The 21739-nt window shown below is 40.5% G+C and overlaps 1 protein-coding gene and 1 long non-coding RNA gene across 10 annotated transcripts in view; one reads left to right on the forward strand and one right to left on the reverse strand.

Moving 5' to 3' along the window:
• The window catches only part of DNAH5 (dynein axonemal heavy chain 5), a 278412-nt gene that overhangs the window by 75004 nt on the left and 181669 nt on the right, over window positions 1-21739 (reverse strand). For all 8 annotated transcript variants that reach the window (XR_009462504.1, XM_059728602.1, XM_059728606.1 and 5 more), the window contains 5 exons: window positions 14717-14886; window positions 8549-8679; window positions 7081-7234; window positions 5622-5889; window positions 2620-2851 (listed from right to left, as the gene is read on the reverse strand). Coding sequence is in view for 7 of the 8 variants with exons in the window: in XM_059728602.1 (XP_059584585.1) it covers window positions 2620-2851; window positions 5622-5889; window positions 7081-7234; window positions 8549-8679; window positions 14717-14886 (955 nt within the window). In the remaining variant the exon portion in view is untranslated. The remainder of the gene's footprint in view (window positions 1-2619; window positions 2852-5621; window positions 5890-7080; window positions 7235-8548; window positions 8680-14716; window positions 14887-21739) is intronic.
• LOC109282324 (uncharacterized) lies at window positions 503-21380 on the forward strand. 2 transcript variants are annotated; one of them, XR_002089277.2, is made up of 6 exons: window positions 503-558; window positions 10050-10472; window positions 11691-11821; window positions 12421-12633; window positions 15251-15316; window positions 16472-21380. It is a non-coding gene; the product is annotated as an uncharacterized LOC109282324 (long non-coding RNA). The 2 variants fall into 2 exon arrangements; XR_009462505.1 differs by having other exon boundaries at window positions 12421-12573.

Consider the following 21739-nt stretch of genomic DNA (forward strand, 5'->3'; position numbering starts at 1 on the left):
GTGGCCATCAGATCACCCCTGAGTCTGCGCTTTTCCAGGCTAAAGAGCCCCAGGGCTCTCAGCCTGTCATCGTAGGGTCTGCTTCCCTGACCCCTGATCATGCGCGTGGCTCTTCTCTGGACTCTCTCAAGCTTCTCCACATCCTTTTTGAATTGTGGAGCCCAAAACTGGACGCAGTACTCCAGCTGCGGCCTCACTAAGGCCGAGTACAGGGGGAGAATGACGTCCCGGGATTTGCTTGAGAAGCATCTATGGATGCAAGCCAGCGTTTTGGTCGCTTTACTAGCGACCAACTGCAATATCGTGTATTTCACCCAGTTATCCCTAAAAGTAAACATTATAACTCTTCCAGAAACTCATTCGCAATCTTGCTTTGATGACATGGAGGCACCATATTCCCTTAATAATTGTTTACTGTGTTTAGTAATCATTAGTGTTCAAGTTTCATGCCTAACTAATTTAGTTAGTCTAGGTTCAGTTCTCAGTACTACTTTTCATTAAGCTTTTCTCCACTGGACAAAAGAGCCCTTCAGTAACTTGTCTCTTCTCCCCATGAAGGTACTGCAATATTTTAATCTAATCTAATCTTTTATAATTTTCTTCTCTTGTGCTCTTCCAACACATTTTTTCAGTGTCCAGGCAACTGACTCTCTCTCTTGCATAGACAGACAGTTTATCCGTTATACTGATACAATATTCTATCTACTAAAAAACTGATTATATGATGACCATTAATCATGCTATATGTTTTGGGGAAGATACGCCAATTGATTACAGTGTCCCATACTGCTGACAGGTCTGATTGATGTGCCTGTAAGGATACCCTTTTCAAAACGGTCTTTATTGTGCTGAATTATGTTCAACACATGGCCAGTATATGGCTGCACTGGGGAGCTTGGTCTGGGATAAGCTGCTGTTCAAAAATAGTGACAGGCCATTTAGGGTGGGACATGTATAATTTGTAAAAGGACAGTAAGGATATGGGCCTGAAGTTCTTCAGCTCTGAAGTATCCATCCCTGGTTTTAAGAGTTTTATAATTCATTCTTGTTGCCTCAAGCAGTTTGTGCATTCTAATATTATAAAAGCCTATGTCTGTCTGTCTGCCTGTTCGTAATGCTTTACCCATGATCAAATTGGCTGACAGCCAATCAGAGCACAAAGAAGCATTCTGACAGAAGGCAACCCACCGCCATGATGGTAGGGACAAAGGGGATGAAGCGGGGGGGGGGGAGGGGGAGGCCAGCATAGCTGGCCTCGTTTCCCCCACCCCACCCCCGCTCCATGGAGGCAGTGGCAACAGAGGGGACGAAAGCAGTGCTGGCCTTACCCCCCCACCCCACCCCCGTCCTGCTCCCTGCAGGTAACACAGGGGAGGGGAGTGGGCCTGGCCCCAAAGCAGGGAGGGGGGGGGGGGAGTGGGCTTGGGTAGGGGAAAAAGCCAACATGGTGGGGGGGGGGGAGGGAAACAGCAGGCCCAGCCAGATGCAGACACAGCAGTGGCTGGCAGAGGGAAGGAGCAGGTCTCCTCCCTGCCAGGCCTGGGCCCACTCCTGCCCTACCTCACCCCCACCCCACTCCAATATCCCCAAGTGGGCTCAATGTGGGGGTGACAGCCACCAAATACCTAGAAAGCTATGCACTAACCAGAAACTTATGACAAATAGGGAGACAAGAACGTATACATAGGTTCCTTCTGCTGTTACAAAGCCTTGAACTTTAACAGAAAGGCAAGGCAATAATTTTGCCTGGCAAACAAACCAGATATCACTTTTCATTAAAGGAAACTAGTTTCAGTCCTTGTTTAAAAGGTATCTAATATTTTGCTGCAAGCTTTTGCAATTGCCAAGGAAGCAGCCTGTGCAAGTATCAAGCAATTTAACTTGCTCATCATTCCTCAATTTACATTCTATTTTAAGGTCATTTTACATAAAAGATATAGATCTCTCTCTCTCTACTTTAAATAATGTATTTTTAAATATCTGTCACCCAAATAAAACCAGCCCTTTGGTTCCTCCTGAGTAAAAGCTTCATCAAATTGAACGTTCTGGACTTAAAAACTAAGAATCTGCCATACAAATAGAATTCATATAAAATCACAGAAGAATGAGTTCTTTCTGGTATTGAGAAAGTTAGCACCCATCTGTTGTTTCACATTACAAAGTTACAATGGTACAAACAAAGAGAACACCCCTTGTTGATAAAATAAGAAAGGTCTTATGAGTATATAATGATACTACATATGCACGTGTCCTTCGGCTCATGTGAAATGTACAGAAAAGAGTATATCAGTTTGCATGCAAGTCTCACTGAACGCGTTATGAACATGAACTAAGATTCACAAACATATTCTCTTGTTCAATGTTAATTATATATAAAAGTTTAAGTGATTTAGAACATAGGCAACTGGGGGTTAAATGTGACCTTAATGTTAAAAATTACCTTAATATTGGATCATAGAATCTGTGGATATTAATATTGTAAGTCCCATGAGAATGTAAACTTATTTGGTTCTAGGCTCTTTTATTTAAAACAGACTAGTTTTTCTCTGAAATGAAGCTAGTTTTATGAAGTAGGAATGAGGGAGGAGAGGGGGAGAGCAAATTAAGTAGACATTTTACCTGTTAGCCAATGTCTGCACCTCAGAGTGTTTTTCTTTGTATATAGCTTTATATCCCTGAATAAAAGATAGGTAGGATTTTGGAGTCACATGGGTAGAACGTCTGTATCTTTGGAAGTAGTCCACGCACTTCTCTGCCACCCCATCCTGGAATGAGCCCATACACTGTACCACCTCCTTCTTGGTTTCAAGAGAGCAGTCAACTTCATAAGCAGACAGGAAGTGTTCTGATACTATTTTTAAAAAGGAATTCTGTTAATTAACCTCTTTAACCTTCATTCCTTTCATGAAAAATGGAGGAAAAAAAAAAAAAAAAAAAAAAAAAAACTTGAAACAGCATAGAGTCTGCAATTAACATCATGAAAAATTATGTCTCCTAAATTGCTTGTCAGGTTCCTAAATGCTATTTGAACTCCACATTTGTGCATCTACAGGATGAACATGTGGCATAATCATAAACAACTTTCAATTTTTAAGGGTCCATATTCAAAAAAATAAAAACACACTATTATACTTGAGCACAATGCTGAGGAAGCAAGACAACAAATGCAGGATAAAGAAAACATCTGGAACTAAATACTCAAGGCCATCTGAGATGCAGCTCTTCCTTATCTTCTACATGCATGCCTAGAACTAGAAAGCATGAACACAATAATTAGCTGCACTGTAGTCTTGGAACTTGCCCAGAACCCCATTTTCTATGTGAAACTAATATGCATATTAAGGCTAACAGGCCTCCCATTCTTGGGCTAGATGTCAGAGAACTGCAATTTGAACATCAGGTTTTTTAATAGCATCTCATAGCATAAATTAAATACTGTCTTACTTTTGTCTGATCCTAGGCTCCTAGCCTCACTCACAGGACAGACCCTTTTACTCTTAATAGCACTGGTTGACATTAAGTATGAAAAAGTAAATCAAGGTATAAAGAAACTTCATGTGAAAAACCAAGCTATAGTCTAGGCCTTGCTTACTTCCATTTGAGCCTTGAAAAATGGACTCATATATATGGGGCATGGACCTCCTACTGGCATTCCTTATCGGATTCAAGATACCATTTACACATCTTTTTAGGTTGTAGTAGTAGGTAGTGATGGTTTACTCACAATTTTCAATAAATGAAATAATAATATCATAAATAAATTTACACACACACACACAGAGTATATAATTTTTCATTTTTGCTAGAAGTGTGAAGATTACAATATTCTACTAGTTTAAACAAAACATACAATGATACAAATATAGATACAATGAAGCACTGGACAACAAAACAAAAACAGGGAAATTCTATTGTATAGTTTAAGCAAAAATAGTATTGTTTTAGTAGTTTATTAGGAGCTTTCACTAACATTGCAGCAGTTTAATCTTAGCTTGAGTTGTTAGAGCCATTTGACCCCATCTTATGAAGTTACACCCCTGAAACATGTTCCCAGTAGGTTGTAGCCCTGTTGGTCTAAGGACCTAGACAGACAAGATTATTTAGGTAAAGAATATTGAATAAGATATCAGATTTACCCAAAGAACCTTGTCTGCTCTGTTAGAGGAACATGACTTATGAGTAGAGGCAGAGGAACTGGGCTTATTAGTATGGAGAATAAAAGACTGAGGTGGGCTGTAATAACAGCTTTCCTCTACCTGAAGGGTGGCTACAAAGAGGATGGAGTAAAACTCATGATTGTCAACTTTTGCATTTGTGGACCCCTAAAAAAATTGAATGGTGATGTGGACTCCTTTGGAAATGTTGAATGGAGATGCAGATCCCTTTGAATTGTAAGCACGGGTAGTCATATAACCATGATCAATCAAAAGCATCTTTCATGGACCCTTTTGACACAGTCTGTGGTCCCCCAGGTGGTCCTGTTTTGAGCTGGGGGTTGAACCGGTGACATCCTGAGGTCCCTTCCAAACCTAAATTTCTATTCTATAAAGACTAAGTTGAAACCTGCATTTCCTCCTCCTCTATGGGGTAATTATTCTTGCATAGTTTCTCTTAATCATGAAGGCTTGAAGTCACGATTACCTTGAGTGGTTTTAAATATAATACTCCCAGTAAACAATGACTCAAAAATTTTGCTAAATTGCCTGAGAAAAAAATATTTGTTTTCAAAATTTCCTATGAATCTTTAATGATTTTTTAAGGGCAAAACATGTTTCTTTTACCAACAGATATTTGTCTCTTAAAAGACAGAGGAGAGACTTTTACAGTTCAGGGTTTCTATATATTATACAGTGCTCACCTCAATGAGAGTAAAGAAAAGAATTAAATGGGATTTAATTTAGTTAATTAAAGCAGCTTCCCTTTTCATCTCAGAGGAAAAAGTTACCTTGATTGTCTTCAAAGCAACTTAAAAAGCATTGGTTTCACCTACCATATTTACCTACATACAATAGACACCTTTTTTCTGAAAATTACCTATTGAAAATTGGGATGTGTGTCTTAAGCAAGGAAATACAGCCAAGGCCAGATCCAAAAGAATACAGTGGTACCCTGCTTCAATTCCCCCTCTATTCCTGCTGTGCCTGGGAGAAGATGGACAGATCCCATAGAAGCCAAGCTGCCTAGCCTTTTTTTTTTTTTTTTTTTTTTTTTTGGAGTGGTATGAGCCCTCAACTTACTTTACTGGCACTATCAGCCAACCCAGGTCAGAAAGAGGGGCTGGCTCAGCTGAAGACTCAATTCTGCTGAATCCAAGCTACCCAGGCTCTCTTCCCAAGCCATGTAAGCAGCCAGCAGCACCTGCAAAACCCTGTAACTAGGGACTTACCAGAGCAGCCATAAGTTTTGCTCCCCACCCCTCCCACTCTGCTACTACAGCTGCTTGTGTTTTCCCTGTAAAAATACTTAACAGTAGAAAAAGAACAAGGAAAGATTTCTTTTATTCATTCTATCTTCCAAAAACAAGGTGTACACCTTATTTAGGAAATGTATGACATAAGAAAATATGGTAATTTCCAAATGTAGCACAGACAGATAGGCAGAAGAGCAACTCTCACACTCACCTGCAACCAAAGCATCCTTAGGCCATCGGCTAAACCAGTCTATGGTACAGCCAGAAATAAGAGCGGGAAACCTCAGGGCTCGGTTCCTGAATTTTTCTCCTACTGGGGAAAAGCAGAGTACTGCATGAAGGTTCTGGCGGACCCTAGTCATGAAATAGTCATACAAATTCTCATTGGTTGGAAGTCGCCGTGGGTGCTCTTTTTTCATGGCAGGTATGAGGTCACTAGTGATCTCATCAATTTCATCACGAGCAAACAAATTTGAGACCTAAGAAGAAAAGCACAAGGTGAGTTTCCTGGGTTGAGTGGGAGGTTGTTGTTTTTTTGTTGTTTTTTTTTTTTTTTTTTTTTTTTTGGGAGGGATGGGGTATTTTTTCATTTGTTTTAAATAAAGAATGGGTAGGGTAATGTGAATGAAATCAAATACCATGAATTTCTTTTACTTAACATCAAGAAAGTTTACAGAATTCTGATGCTAGCACGCACGCACGCACGCACGCACACACGCACACACGCACACACGCACACACAGAGTTCCCTCTTTCCATTCTCTTCAGCTGATTTCATAGCACCAAGCCCATCAAAATAAGCAAAGTCTTGCTGGCACTAAACTGATCTAGGTCTACAAATAAAGATGCACATCTGCTGCAATAAAATATTCATCAACTACACTATGGTTTGTTAATTTCTCTACTTATAATATACCACAAACTAGATGAAACGTTTCTCTGGAACACAGCTTATACTGAATCTGGAAGGGTATGTCACCTATTTTGGATACAAATTTTCTTCTTTCATGTATGCTTATTTTCCACTTCAAAACAATGAGATCTGAACCCAAGTAGCAAGTTTAACAATTCATAAGAAACCAAGTTCACATAGTTTCAATCTTCCTTTTCCTGTTCTATTGTGTCCCTCATTTCCAGCCTGTCAATTCATTTAAAACGCAATTCATACATTTTCATCTTAAAGGAGTAAGAGCTCTACTTTAAAGTTCTCCCCATGTAGTCAAATAACATGAGATAATCTATTTCAGTGATTCTCAACCACGGGGTGCCTTGAGATCCTTTCAGGGATGCCACAGGGTGTCAATTATTTTTAGTACTGTTTATTAACAGTAAACATGATTCACAAAATAAATCGAGAGATTTCAAAAAGGAATTCATAGGGTTAAAGACATTTTGACCTGTTGTGCTCTGTGGCAACATAGGCCCTGCAGAAGCAATGGCACCCCCTAGGGGCCACCCTAATTCTGCCTGCACTCCCTTGTCCTGAGTATAACCTTTCCCGTTTATCTTGTTTGATGTTCTTTTGATCCTCTCACTGATATCTCACTGACCTAACTGATCTCTCATGGTCTCTGGGACCTCCTTATCAAGAATAAGGCCTTCTCAAAAGGAAGGGTGAAAGGGGAAGAACAGCAACAAAAAAGGAGACAAAACAAGGGTGAAAATCCTACCTCTCCAGATGATAAAACATTATTCAGATATTCCAAGAAAGCCTCATCTTTGAGCTCATTGTCTGTAAAAATGAAGCTGATGCCTTTTCCATGTTGTCCTGCTGTCCTGTATACGAGTTTAAGGTCTTCCATCAGGTTTGAAGAGTTATATGATCTAAAATGGAAAAAGAATTGAGTTGCTACCTGGTGGATGGTAAAGGAAATTAAGGCAGAAAAACTAGCAGAGAAACAAACAAACAGACAAACTCTTAAAAGGAGACGATAGCAGCCAACTCAGGAAACTTAATCATGGTCTCTTGGGAAGAAATTTTAGAAAGAACTCATCCCATAAGGCACATCTTCAAGGTTTGACTTTATACCTGCTTGGAACTTTTTATTGTGTGATAACTACTTTGCAGGGTAGCTGGTTTCCAGGTAACTGTGCAATTAAGTGGCTAATTGCACAATGTCTGTACTGTGTACAGGGAGCCTAAATTACATTACATTCTGCAGGCCAGTCACTGTGGTGTTATGAAAAAAGGCATCTCTCATTCTGTTAAGTGTCTTACGTTAAGCCCCCTGCTCTATTCTATGCTGGTGAGGCCTTAACTGGAGTACTTTTGGCCACTACACTTTAAGAAAGATTTAAACAAACTGGAGAGAAGCCAAAGTAGAACTACAAGGATATGTGGTTTGGAAATTGTAAGTAGAGGGAATGGTTCAAGGAATCAGGCTAGAAAAAAAAAATCTTGACTCCACCATTCCAGTTTGTTTAAAAAAAAAAAAAGTTATACATCAAAAGTAAGGTGGTGAATTTTTCACCATATCCAGAGGACAAGAAGAAAGCAACCTAATTTTCAGCAGACATGATCTAGGTCGGGTATTAGAGAAATCATAATTATAAGAGGAGTAAAATCTTACAAACTGAGGATGGCAGTGGGTGGTTCCTTCACTGAAGGATTAAGTTATCTGTCAAGGATGGCCCAGGTATGCCTGATCCTACCACACAAGAGGGGCATGGACTAGAAGGCCTCACAGGGTACCTTTCAACCTTACATAATTATTATAAAGTAATACCCACATAAGCAGGGAAACTAACCTAGAAAAAAAATTGCTCAAAATGCACAAAGTAAAATAAACTGAGAAACCATTTTTCTTCCTTCTCCTAATTCTACATATTATTTTCATAGCAATGAATGTAAATGTTATAACCCTTGAGCCAATAGCAGCATTCTTAAACTATATCTTTCTTCTTCCTTCTACGAAGGTTATACTAACACAACTTAACAAGCTTATGAAGCTGTTGATGCAACAACTTAACAAGCTTATGAAGCTGTTGATGCAGGGAGAGTGTTCGAAGGGTGGTCATTGTAAATATTTTAATAAGGCTTTTTAGAAGGCAAGATAAGGGTTTATGTTCTGCTTGTAAGTAAACCCAAATAAATCATAGTACCATTTTTTTTAAAAATGCCATTGGACCAACACCTACCTTGTTAAAGTGATCTGGAAGGTTTCATAGCCTGCTATGAATGATGCCAGCCTTGTCAAGCTCTGCTTTCCAGAACCACCAACTCCAACCAACAGAGCATTTCCATGAGGGGTACGAATCACACGTGAAATCTGCAGGGTAGCACGGCCACTTGTTGCTTAATATGTGGAATCCAAGTGTCCAAACAATTTAAGCTTTGCTGGCCATAAAAACTTCTTAGAATATCATAGTTTTGGTGCAATCCCAAACATTAATTACAGAATTCTACAGTATTTTTATTTTAATAAATCCCGATGACATTTAAAAAAAAAACAAAAAAAAAAACACAAACATGAGTGTGGTACATTAAGAACAGCTTCTTTTTTAATAGAACTCAACACAATGGTGTTGCCACTTCAAAGTATTTTTAGGGATTTTCTATTAATGTTATATATATTATGTTGCACTATTACTGCTTGTTGTACAACAAATAGCTTGATTTTGATTTCATGCTTCCAAAAAGCAGAACTAATTCACATGAAGTCATAGGATTTACCAGGTAAGATGACTTGTACAAAATGTCTCAATATCAACACAGAAGGGAGTTAATGTTATAGTAAATAGGATGCAAGAAACCTTATTGTACTTTCTATGTCAGTCTACCTATGACTACAAGAAAATGCATTTATCCAACAGTAATCATTTTATCCCAGGACAAAAACGCAATCATTCAAATATTTTTTTGATATTTGAATCAAAAATCAAGAAAAATCAGTCTTGCTCTAAGATAATCCTCAAAACCTTCATGGGATACGTAGTACTAACAGTTTATCCCAAGACTTTCCAAAGTGCATCTGAATAGTTAACTTGGGATTTCTTAATTGAATCAGTAGTGGAAAAGCAGTAGTGCTTTCAGTTGCTTACTAAAACCTGATTAGAAGCAGCCAACCCTGGGATAGTTCTGTTCTGGGACAAACACAGATGCAACTTATTCAAAAGATGAAGGCAATGTATTTTTCTAGCCTATGTAACACTAGGTATTTCCTTCAAAACTACATTGTAAGCTCAGTGTTCTATATACAAAATGTTTCACAGAAACATCAAAATGTGGAGCACTACAGCACAATGGTCCCGAGGTTTGGGTAGACAGAGCACAGTACTGTAGCAAAACACCCAATTTTTCTTTTTTCCTTTTAAAATGCATTCCCCTCCCCTTCCCCAACCATTTCTGACTTTCTCTCTCCCTCTCTATTCCCCAAGTATAACTAAGCTAAGATGTAGGATAAGCTTTAACATTTTATTTTAGGTAGTAAATTTTATGTTTGCATTGATTTTTTTTACTGCCTTTATATTCTGCGATTACTGTTTTAGGCCTATATGTAAGTAAGTTAGCATAAGTCATGTCAAGTTTCCATCTTGTAATGTCAAGCCTCCATCTTATCCCCATGCCTGGTTGTGTAACTTATGACACACCTACCTCTCCTATGCAACTTGGTTCCTGAATGAATGGGGATGAATACAGGTGCTTGAGACAATGGCAGTAGGTCTAAAAATAGCTCCCTCTGAATGACCAAACCATCAAAACCAATACCTGGACCAACAACCCAGCCCTTGGAACCACCCTCAGCATTCAAGAAACAAAAGATGAGGCAACCCACCATTGTGCCAAGGCTGCACATGCTCAGTAAGAACACCTGGAACCCTCTGGAACAGGACTGACATTGCCTGAACAGGCCCTCCCCGTAGGAGATCAGAGGCAGTCTGCCCCATAAAAAGGGGTAGTGAAGACTGACTCCTTGGGAATGCCATTTCCATCTGGACCAGACCAGTTCCACGTCACACCACCTATTCACCCCAGAGGCCCTACTTGCAACCCCCTCTGGACAACACTGAGCTGAAAGAGACCCCGACTGGCCATCGAGGACCCACTTTCAGCCTGGTATAGGTAGATATTACCTGCATATTTCCTTCTCCAATTTGGACTCTCTACTCCCAGACTTCAACCCCTGCACCAAGCCTCTTTAATCCCTGGTGCCCCTGTGCACGCATGCATGCAAAAGAACCAATAAAATATTGTGTCATCATCTCCCCTTTTCAATAAAACCACTATCATTTGTAACCCTGAGTTGGGTTGTGTTTTACCCAGCCCCGGTCCCTTCCCCAACTTAAATTCTGATCTCTGTCTCTCTTCTCTTGGCTCTCAGTCCTGTTCCCATCACTTTTTGCCTCCTCTGTCCCTTTTCTGCAAGCTCTCATCCCTGTTGCTTTTTGCAGGCTCTCAGCCCTGTTTCTGCTACTTTTTGCCTCCTCTCTATTCCCCTTCTGCAGGCTCTAGCCCTGTTGCTTTCTGCTTTCAATTAACACCAATTAACCTTATGTTACCCCAACTTCCCTCCAGTCCTGCCGGTTCTAATCCCAGCACCGGTAACTTTCATTTCGGTCTCCACCAGCAGTAACCTAAAGTAACCCCAAGCCTCAGCTCCTCAGCCCAGTTCTCTCTCTAGTCTATCGTTTCTAGTCCCAGTCCCAGCAACTTTCACCCCCTACACTTTCATTCTCTCTCTTACCTTAACCTTCCCTGTATTGGTAATTGATTCTGGACTATTTAGTTTTGATCTGTAGTGTGTGTAGGTGCTTGAATTGGTGATAGGTCTGCATATGCCTAGGCTGGTAATTTTGGACATGTATGTGCCTAAGATGGGGGGGGTGTGTGTGTGTGTGTGTGTGTGTGTGTGTGTGTGTGTGTGTGTGTGTGTGTGTGTGCGTGTGTGTGTGTGTGCGTGTGTGCGCGCGCGTGTGCGCGCGCTTGAATTGGTGATAGGTCTGCATATGCCTAGGCTGGTAATTTTGGACGTGTGTGCGCCTGAGTTGGTTGTGCGCGTGCGCGTCTGAGGCATGTGTGCGCCTGGTGGGGGTGCATGCACCTAGTGTGAGTGTGTCTAATTGATTTTTAAGTGGGTGCACCATGCCCTCCTGTCTAACAGCACAATATTGAGATCCTGAGAGTTGGCCTGACCCCACAGGGCAATAGTACTAAAAACTGTTTTATAATGATTTGACACATTCAAACTAGAACAAGATTTCTGTCCTTCCCAATGCAATAGCTGATCATTTATTTTAAGTAAAGGAGTAATCAATTCCTAATCCTCATATCTTTACTCAGTTCTAGGCTGGCATCTAGCGACCAGGTTTGAATTCTAACTAAATGGACAGGCCTCAGACCATATCATGGTCATCAGCAGAAAGGGCCTGTGTATATCTGGAAGGCTGTGCAGAGCAACACCCATTGTAGAGGTGAGTTTGTTCTATTTGCTTATGGTCAAATGGGAAATTTCTCAATATGAATCCCCTGGTTGCACCCACTTCTCACCTACTGGATAACTACCAATTAAGTGTCCTGTAAAAAGGTGTCCTAAAAAGTACTGATTGGATGCTTATGTAGACCAAGTGTTCAAATGCTTACAGTTACTTTAAAAATGTAGTTATGCAAGGGTGAACGGTACTCCAATAATGTTTTGGGTGTTCAAAGTGAATACTGGTGTTAAGGCCAATACAATGTGGCATTGCTTTTGTGACCCAATCAGTCTGTTCCCAGGAAGTATTTAAGAAATAAAGACACTGGAACAGTAATTAGATAATCTGCATAACAGAAAAGGTCCTAATGGGTTCCTAAGTGAGAGCTCTGAAAGATGCAACGTATGTATGGATCATACACACACAAAAGCTGGAGGGGAGTAACTGGAAATATTGTGGGATCCCCTGGAAGTCAGAACCATAGAGCAATGCCTTCAAGAGGCAACACAACCATGGACCTGATGACAACTTGAATAGGCTACCTGCACCACAGGATTGTGTAAATGTTTAATCATTACTTGATTCTGTTTTATCTACAGGTCAAGGTGATCGTGTATTGTGTCCTAACATTCAATGAAGGAAAGCACACCAATTCAAATGCTTCCATTCTAAGTGTGATCTATGTCCTTCAACTAACATGTTACAGCAGTGACAACCAGCAGAGGAATACCAGATTTATTCTAAAAAGCAAGGTGTTATGGGCCTCTCTACTACCTGTATTGTTGCTGATGGATTCAAGCTTTTATCCCAAGGTTTTTTTCCTAGTTTCAACATCAGTGGCTGGGCAATCAGGGACTTAAGTCAGCTTTCCTAAGTAATGACAAGGAAACATAGTGGACCTAAAAGGAGACAATGCTCTACCAGCATTATCTGCACCCATTAATGATTCTAGGAAGAAAGAGAAAGAAAAACAATGAAGTAGGCAATAAATTAATCTTCAAAGAGAGAAGAGATGGCATTTGTAGAACTCCTTCACAAATTTGGCCGTGATTCTGGAATCCAATTGGTGAACAATGTTTCAGTGCAACTAAAAGGACAAATACAAAAGTATGCTTATGATGCATAAGCAGGAAAATCAGTGTAGTAATGTGGCCAGGCACTTGGGGCATAGTGAAGTGGTAACTGGCACAGTCATTTTTCTCTGTCTCTGCACCCAAATTAGTGCCCAGGGAAATTCCCCAGTTATACCACTGAGTTAAATAATAACTTTGAGCTGGGGATGATCCATGACATTGGCAAGAGATCATTATTTAAATCTTGCACCTAGTTCTGGTGTCAACACTTCGAGAGACAATACACAAGAAAGTGAATAAATTAACTGAAAAGCTGCATTAACTAACTAAGGTCTGCAAACTGAATCTGCTCTATCTATTTTGCTTATCCAAGGAGGAAGAACTACACTTATCAAATCCTAGCACCCAAAGAGGGAAGACATTTCTGATTGTAGGTATCCCTTAAATATATCAGAAAGTCAAAATTAGGATCACTAGCTAGCTGCTTAACTTATAACAAAATCAGACTAGAAAAAGTAAGAATGATCAATTACTTACACACTGAAATGTCCTTAACAGCTTGCTGGTATCACTAACCTTATCAATTTGCTCTGTCTCAGGTAACTTGGACTGGGTGCCCCATTTTGCAAAAGAGGTTTAAGAGGCAACATTACCTCTTTTTAGGTTGCAAATTTCACTCACAAGAAAGCAATTGTTACATTTGTACTACTGTATGCGTTTCAAGAGTAATATTACCATATTTACTCAAATCCAAGATGAGGTTTTCCTCCCCATTCAACACGGGGAGGGCTCATCTTGGATCCGAGTGCACGGTGAAGGAGGAGGAAAGCAGTTGCTGCAGCTCCAACTCCAGCCCTAAACCAAGTTTCAGAACCAAAGTGGTAGCAGCCATGTTACACACACTTCATCTGCCTCTACTACCTTTCCCTCACCCACCTGCCCCTCTGCTGCTTACTATCTGACATGGCTCCAGCCCCATTCCAGCTCAGGGCATGGAGCACAGGGAAGCTCTGGCCCTAGCCAGATCATGCAGCAGCAGCAGCAGAATACCCAGCTTCATGTTGGAAGATATGACAAAACAGGGTCCAAGCAGACCATTACTATGAATCAGAGGTAGACATTAGCAGAGATGTAACAAAGCAACTAGGAACCCAGAGTATCAAGATACAAAAGACACAATTACACCAGTGGCAGCTGGAAGTTGTCTCTGCAGCTGCTGCTATTTTTCTGCACTCCCACCTCCCAAATCAGCATGCAGGGCTGTTGCTCTGGTCACCTCATCCTAGTTATGCTACTGGACATATGAATCCATGTCAGGTGCAGTCTTCAAAACTGCCTGTTCCTCCCTGTATAACCAACTCAGTTCTTTTCAGTCATTTGAGAAAGTAAGGACTATGAGCCCAATAATCTTTTCTGCAATTGTTTAAAAAGATAAAAAGTTGAGAGGTATCATTAACTAAACCTTTAGTTGGCATCATATAGTTCTGTTTTCTTGGCTAGAAGCAAGGACTAAAGTTTGTTTGCTGTGTTTTGCAAAGAGCTAATGTGCTTTATTACCAGAAGGTAACAGGAATTCTGCATCTCTGAGTTGCATCACAAGTTAAAAAAAAATAAACTGTGACCAAATGTAATTCTAGCCTCTTCTAGTTTCTTTGCAGAAACCTTTGATGTTATTAAGTTACTTAAAAAATGAAACATAACAAAGTGTCCCCGTTCTCCACAGTAGCAGCAATTTTTCAATGAGATGAAAGCAAGTAAAAAGATCAAGCACAGAACAAAAATTGTCAATTATAAAAGCAATAGAAGAGAATGTTTGTCTTACCTTAACTAAATGGATCATAGCATCTTCAAAAAATACCATGTCCATGCTTGCACCACGGATGTTTTCATTGTATATTTGTAGCAAGGTATTTAAACGATCCTTTAGGTGATTTAATGATTCAATTGGCTCATAGACTTTCGGCATAAAGTTAGTTTCTTCTGGCTCTTCACCTGTGGTGAGAAAAAAAAAAAGTCAGCAACTAAATTAACAGTGGATGGCTGGCTTCTCTCTGCAAAGACCCTCCTTTCCATATACTATCCAAAGGGAGCAGTTCAATATTTCAGATCTGTTTGTACACTTTTTCTAAATTAATAGCAAAAGTTTATATGATTCTAAATTAAAATCAGGATTGGAATCTTATTTAAACTATTGTATGCCATACACTTTTGAACTGTAGCGTTCTTTGGACAGGGGGGAGGGGGGAAAAGGGGAAAATAAGTTTGAACCTTTCTGTTATGGGCAACATGAATGTACTGGTAATTCAAAAGGATATATTACATACTAACTGCTGTGGCCTTTGTTTTACATTAACAGGTTGTCCCCTGAAAACTACCATGGCATCTATTTGGTTTATCCGAGACAAGTTCAACTCTAAAAAGGGTAAGTATAATAAGATAAAAGATAAAAAACTTATCTGCCCTAAACCTTTAGTAAACTACTGGTGGCATCAAACTTGAGGCAACTTCTACAACTTAAGTTATATTTCTTTATGGTAGTGGCTACAAATAGAATTAGCTGCTTTATATGGCTGTAAAATGCACACTCAGCATCTGAACATCAGGTTACTACCACATTGAAGTTTCTATGCATTTATTAATTTCTTCTAATGAATTATTCATTAGTTATTAATTTAAATAATAGACAAAATACCCTCTGTGCTGTGTAAGAAGGTGAACAGTACATTTTCCTCCACCAAATACCACTACGCAACTTAATTCTATTCTGATTTACATTCACGTAAGTCCTGCAGTTCCAGCATTTTATCTACATGCCTCAGGAAGGTAATATTGTTCACTGCTTGATTCCTTATAACTATCAATTATCTCTGTGTCAAAAGGGGACATGATTCTATTTATTGGAGACTCTTTACTAGCTAGATTTTTTTAAAATATTTTTTATGAACTCCATTAGTGCAGAGGTGTATAAATTTAGAAAACTTAAATAATTCTACAAAACTCAGTTTATTGGGAGTTGGAGGCAGGGAAGCAGAAACCATGATCTGAGGTCTATGTTTAACAGGAAATCTGACAGCAGAAATAGCTTAAGTACTTTTGTTTGCTTATCTCTGTCTATCACATCTATATCTCATTTTGAATACCACAATCCACACATGCCCTGGCTTATATCATAATTACATACTTGCCAAGATACACACACCATCAAGGAAATAGAAAGATTTTAGTTTTGGATGTGAAGTTAAGTAAATGAAGATCAATTCTGATTCACATACCTTATCTTGCCTTTACCTCATGTCTAAATTCTCCTCATTGAAGTGGAAGTTTTGAGAACATAATTAATTCAAAACTCCTCAGTAGTGTATTTGCAAATGCACAAATTCACTTGTAACACTCAAAGTTAAAATTAAATGATAAGTTTCATCTTAACATGCAAATTGCTAGGGAACACTGATTAATAGTCTTAGGGTTGAAATAAGCATTTAAAATTTACTCTTATGAAACTATTAGTAAGATATTAAGACAAAGCCATATTTAGAGTAGCTTTCCAAATATTAATCTTTCTCTCTTCTCTACACAGAACAGATGCTCCAAGACACTGTACTCTGAGCACCACTTCTAAAGTTTGTTGCATTTCAAATGTCTGCATATCATTATAGACCATGTTTCTATAAATAAGACATGTTTAATAAGCTCTTACTAATAGTTTTTATACTGTTACACAACAATATATAGGTGCTTAATTCTAGTGTTACCCCTCAAACTGAAAGTCATACCAGTATGCTGAACCCAACAGCCCTGCACTTAAGCTGAAGATTTATTCTCTGTACATGACATTAGCCATACTCAGCAAATACTTTTTTGATCCATTCTGTTTTGCACACACAATAACCTTACCTTTATGGGACAAGTTCTCCTGACCTAGTTTGAAATTAAAAAGAAATTCCTCATTAAGCATGAGCAGTTTCTCCCCTCAGGGTATCTGTGCATGCTTGGGTTACCTTCAAGTATTTTGCTTTGACTCATTATAATGTTACTCAGCTGGGATTACCACAACTGTAAAAGGCAGTTTTCAAAGGCAGTGTTCCACAACCATTGAATGTTTTCAGAGGGTTTCATTATTTCACAAAAGATGCAGTTAATTGCTTAATCCTACTGATGACAGCATGAGCTTTACTCTGGTTTTTAAGACACTGATTCAACATCCTGAATTCAAGATGACAACAGAATACCTCAAGTACTTGGACAGGTAACTAATGCAGAACTTCATTTTACAACCAACCAAGGATATTGTCCCTATTTGTACCCATTTGGCTGCTCTGGTCTCTAAAGTTATTGGAGAATGAAAAACAAACTCAAGGTAGGTAAAACTCTGTAGTTTTCCATCTCTTAGTATCCAAGTAAATAGAGCATTACAGTGCCAATCGCTGTCAAATGTCTGTCAGCTATGCCTTTTTCTAAGTTAATGTGGAAGCTATTCTGTCTCATGCACCTGGTAGCAGGGGCAAATATCACTGAAATTACAATATGGAGACTGAAGTAACTAGCAATTCTGTCATTATTTCCGACTTAAGAATTCTCAAGTTGGATCACTCAAAAAAAAAAAAATCCCAATGTAACAATTCCTGTTCTTGTTCTCACTCTTCAACATAAATCAGAAATGGCTAATCATCATCCTTATTTCTAAAACACTAGTAGGATAGACAAAGCAATTTGAGAATAAGGTCATCCATACCATATGGGAACAGTCAGAGTAAAGTAAGAAGAATAAAGAGATTTATGATGACACTGCAAGTAGAGCTGGGACCAAACTTCCTATTTCAGCAAAAACCAATCACCAAGACCACACTTTTTGGAAAGGGCACAGGATGCACAGAAAAATAAATGACCAAGTAGATACATGATACCAAAATGTAGCTACTTCTGTTTTCTGTGCACTTACAGCTTGCATGCAAGGCTCCATACATGAAAATCCATCCTACATGGACAGAATTCACAGGGTATCCATCTCTTTTAGTATCCAATTAATTGCAACCCAGGAAGTGACAAGAGCATAGCTGAAAGTTATGACTAACGTGCAAGCTACTGTCTCGCATGCTTCTGTTATCAGGATAAAAGCATTTTGTTCCTGAAAGGTCTTCTCTCTCCCTCAGTTAATCTTTCAGTTGTCTTTCTAGCTTTCACCTCAGTGCCCCAGTTCACCCAATCATTTAAGCACATGTTAACAGCTGTCTTGTGCATCACAGCCTGTTTCTATTTTGCTTTTAGAGAACCATGGGAAAAAAATAGGGCTGGAAGGGACCTCAAGAGCTTATCTGTCCATCTTCATCCCAAGGCAAAAGCATATCATTTCCTGTCATACCATCTGTAAGCCTATTTCTTCCTTTTATCACTCTCATCCCACATATACATTTGATTCTTTCCTCTATCCCACAGTAAGTTCAGGAAGTAGCTGGAAACTCATTCTAACCTGTCACCATTCATATAGCCATCAGTTATGAGAGTGAGGACAATAAACTGACATCCACTTTGTTTGGAAGCCAGATCAATTCAAACAGTCTAGGTTAGTGATGCTCAAACTCTGGCCTACAAGCCAAAATACAACCCATGCAGCTATGTCATGCAGTCTATGTGGCTGCCCAGGGGGAACCAGAAATTTGGCAACAGAGGAGCAGTAGCAGCACTAATTGCCATCAAATTTCTGGCACCATAGGAAGCTGTACAGGCCAGACAGCATGGCAACATGAACCAGATTGCACAAACAAGCAGGGTTCAGACAGCCAAATCTGGCATGGGTGACCTGGCCAGTGCATGTTGTCACATTATGGCCAGATCCAGTGCACAGGGCCGGGAGAGTGCACCAGATCATACCTACAAGTCAACTCCACGCACTGAGCCTATGCTGGGTCCAGCCACAGCCCGACCCCACTCATGGGATCTGGCTATCAGGGGACCTAATAGGCAACCCAGATGGGACTACCTGCATAGTGGGCCACACCTGCCTGGGGCTTTTTACAGGCAGCCCTCACCCAGCTATTGACTCCAGCTGGGTCTGCTGATGGGCTGCTGGGAGAGCAGCTTCTCCGTTTAGCTACAGCTGTAGCAACAGACTCTAGGCCCGCCAACAGTTTCTGCTGACAGTCTTCCCTGGCAAGCCTCTATGATCTTGTACCAGTTTCCTAGTTCCTGACCAGCTTGGCTCTGTTCCTGGTTTCCAGCTTTTGGATTTTCCCTCAGATCTAGTAATTCAGTCTCTGATTGCTGAATGCCAACTCAGCTTGGGACTCTGACCCACCCTGGGATTTCCCCTTGAACCCAATAACCTAATCTCCAATTCCTGCCCCCTGCTGTGGCCTGTGGTTTGGCTTGTCCTAAAATTTTGGAACATCTTCAACTATGTTTTAAAGCAACCCATTAGCCTTACAGAGGAGGTCCCAAGTAATATGGTTTTATTGCCCACATTTTTCTTTCTGAATGCAAAAAACAAAATGAAGCCAAAAAACTGCTGTTCAGCAAAACAACAGATGCTGCTACCTCATAAAGCTATTGGCCAGAGCTGTTTAACTGGCAGCCTGCAGACCACATGAGGCCTATAAAAGGGATTACCTTGAAGCCCCTAGGCTGCCACCCAGCTGCACCAGCAGCAGCTGGGTGCTCCAGCCTCTCCCAGGCTTTTGCTTTTTGACCTGTTCACAGGCAGAGTTGAGCAGCATGGCATAACTTGTGCCAGGAAAGCCCATGGCTTGGGATATGAGCACAGCATGGTGCAGCAGAGTCTATGCTCAAGAAGCTGGAGGGGGAGGGAAGTGACCACATGCCTGGTACTGCAGGATACATGTTTGATGCAGTGGGGAGCATCCCCAGGCTCAGTGTAATATAGGGTAAGGAGAACCTGCATGCTCAGTGCAGCAGGGAGTAATGTGTTCGGTTCTGTGAGCGGTAGGGAGTTGCACAGTCCTGCTGTAAACTATAAATTTTCCCTCAAATCTGCAATGCAGATGCAGGACACCACAAATTACAAGATAATTTAATAAGAGCTACTACTAAATGAGATGAGACTGATGCCACATACAATGGTTGCAGGAAAATGTTATCTGCCTGGTAATTTAGGATTCACCAAAGATATATTTTTAGTAAGTGCAATAAACTCCAATGCATATTTATGTAACTACCTGTGGTATCTTATACCACACATCCTTTTAGACAGCTCCACTTCACATTTACAAGAGCAGTACAAAGGAGACTGCATCCAAATCAGCCTGCTTTCTATTTCTGTCCTTTTGGACACATTTGGATGCAGTAGTCCTTTCTCCACTGAATCTCAAGCTGGCAATAAGAGGGACCCCAAATTGACAGCCTACATTTGCTACACTCCAGTCGAAAGAGCCAACTTCAAAGAGAAACCATATTGCACATTCTGAAAACCTCTCTGCACTACCCTGTATTAAACATCTCCCCACCACCAACTTCTGTGCTTATTTATTGTAGCAAAACCCCCAGTTTTTTGTTGTTTGTTTGGTTGTTTTTTTTTAATGCATTCCCTCCTCTTCTCCAACCATTTCTGACTTTCTCTCCCTCTCTATTCCCTATAGATAAGTATAAGTGAGCTAAGACATAGGATAAGCTTCAGCATTTTAATTTTGGTAGCAAGTTGTATTTGTTTTGTTTTTTCTCCTTCTTTATATTGTATAATTATTATGTTTATATTGATTTTTACTGTTCTATATTACCGTTTTACTGATACAATATGCTAACTTACATATGTAGGCCTAAATCATAAGTCATGTCAAGTTTCCATTTTGTTTGTCAAGTCTCCATCTTGTCCCCTTGCCCTGTTGCGTAAGTATGTTGTAGCCTATGACTCATACCTACCCCTCCTATGTAACTTGGTTCCTGAATGAATGGGGATGAATGGAGGGTGCTTGAGAGACAATGGCAGTAGGTTTAAAAATAGCTCCCTCTGAATGACCAAACCATCAAAACCAATACCTGGACCAATGACCTAGCCCTTGGAACTACCTTCAGCATTGAAGAAACAAAAGATGAGGCAACCCACCATTGTGCCAAGGCTGCACATGCTCAGTAGGAACACCTGGAACAGGACTGACATTGCCTGGACAGGCCCTCCCCATAGGAGATCAGTAGTAGTCTGCCCCATAAAAACGAGTAGTGAAGACTGACTCCTTGGGATATCCTCTCCATCTGGACCACCACCATGCCACACCACCTATCCCCCTGGAGGCCCTGCCAGTCATCCCCTCTGGACAACACCTGCTGGACAAGGACCCCTTTCCAGCCTGGATAGGTAGCTTTCACCCCCACCCTCTCTTTAACCAAGGATTTGGACTCTGCTTCTCTTCCCTACCTGGACTCCAACCCTTCCACTGAGTCTCTTTCTCCTGCTGCCATTGTGCATGTGTGCACCAGTAAGTTCATGGGGCTGTGTAGTGTGTTGTCTGTTTAATAAACCTGTTATTTTGAAACCCCGAGTTGGGCTTTTGTCTGTTTCCCGACTGTTTCCTCCTTGCCACCACTTATCTGCCCCCAAGCTCCCAGCCATCTGCTTCTCTCTCTTGGCTGTCTCCTCCTTGCCCCCAGGCTTTTTCCCCTCGCACCAGTGACCAAGTAATCCTGGGGCCATTTGACCTTAAGTAACCCCAAGCCTCAGTTCCTCAACCCAGCTTCTCTCTAGCCTACCGGTTCTAATCCCAGTCCCAGCAACTTTCACTCCTTACACTCTCTCATCTTAACCTTCCCCCAGGTATCCCAAGCACACATACCATACCATCCAAGTTAGGAACTCACCTCTGTGTATGTGTAGGTGGGTGGTATGTGTGTGAACTGGTGA

Source organism: Alligator mississippiensis, chromosome 5 (genome assembly GCF_030867095.1).
Source record: "Alligator mississippiensis isolate rAllMis1 chromosome 5, rAllMis1, whole genome shotgun sequence".
NCBI classification, from domain to species: domain Eukaryota; kingdom Metazoa; phylum Chordata; order Crocodylia; family Alligatoridae; genus Alligator; species Alligator mississippiensis.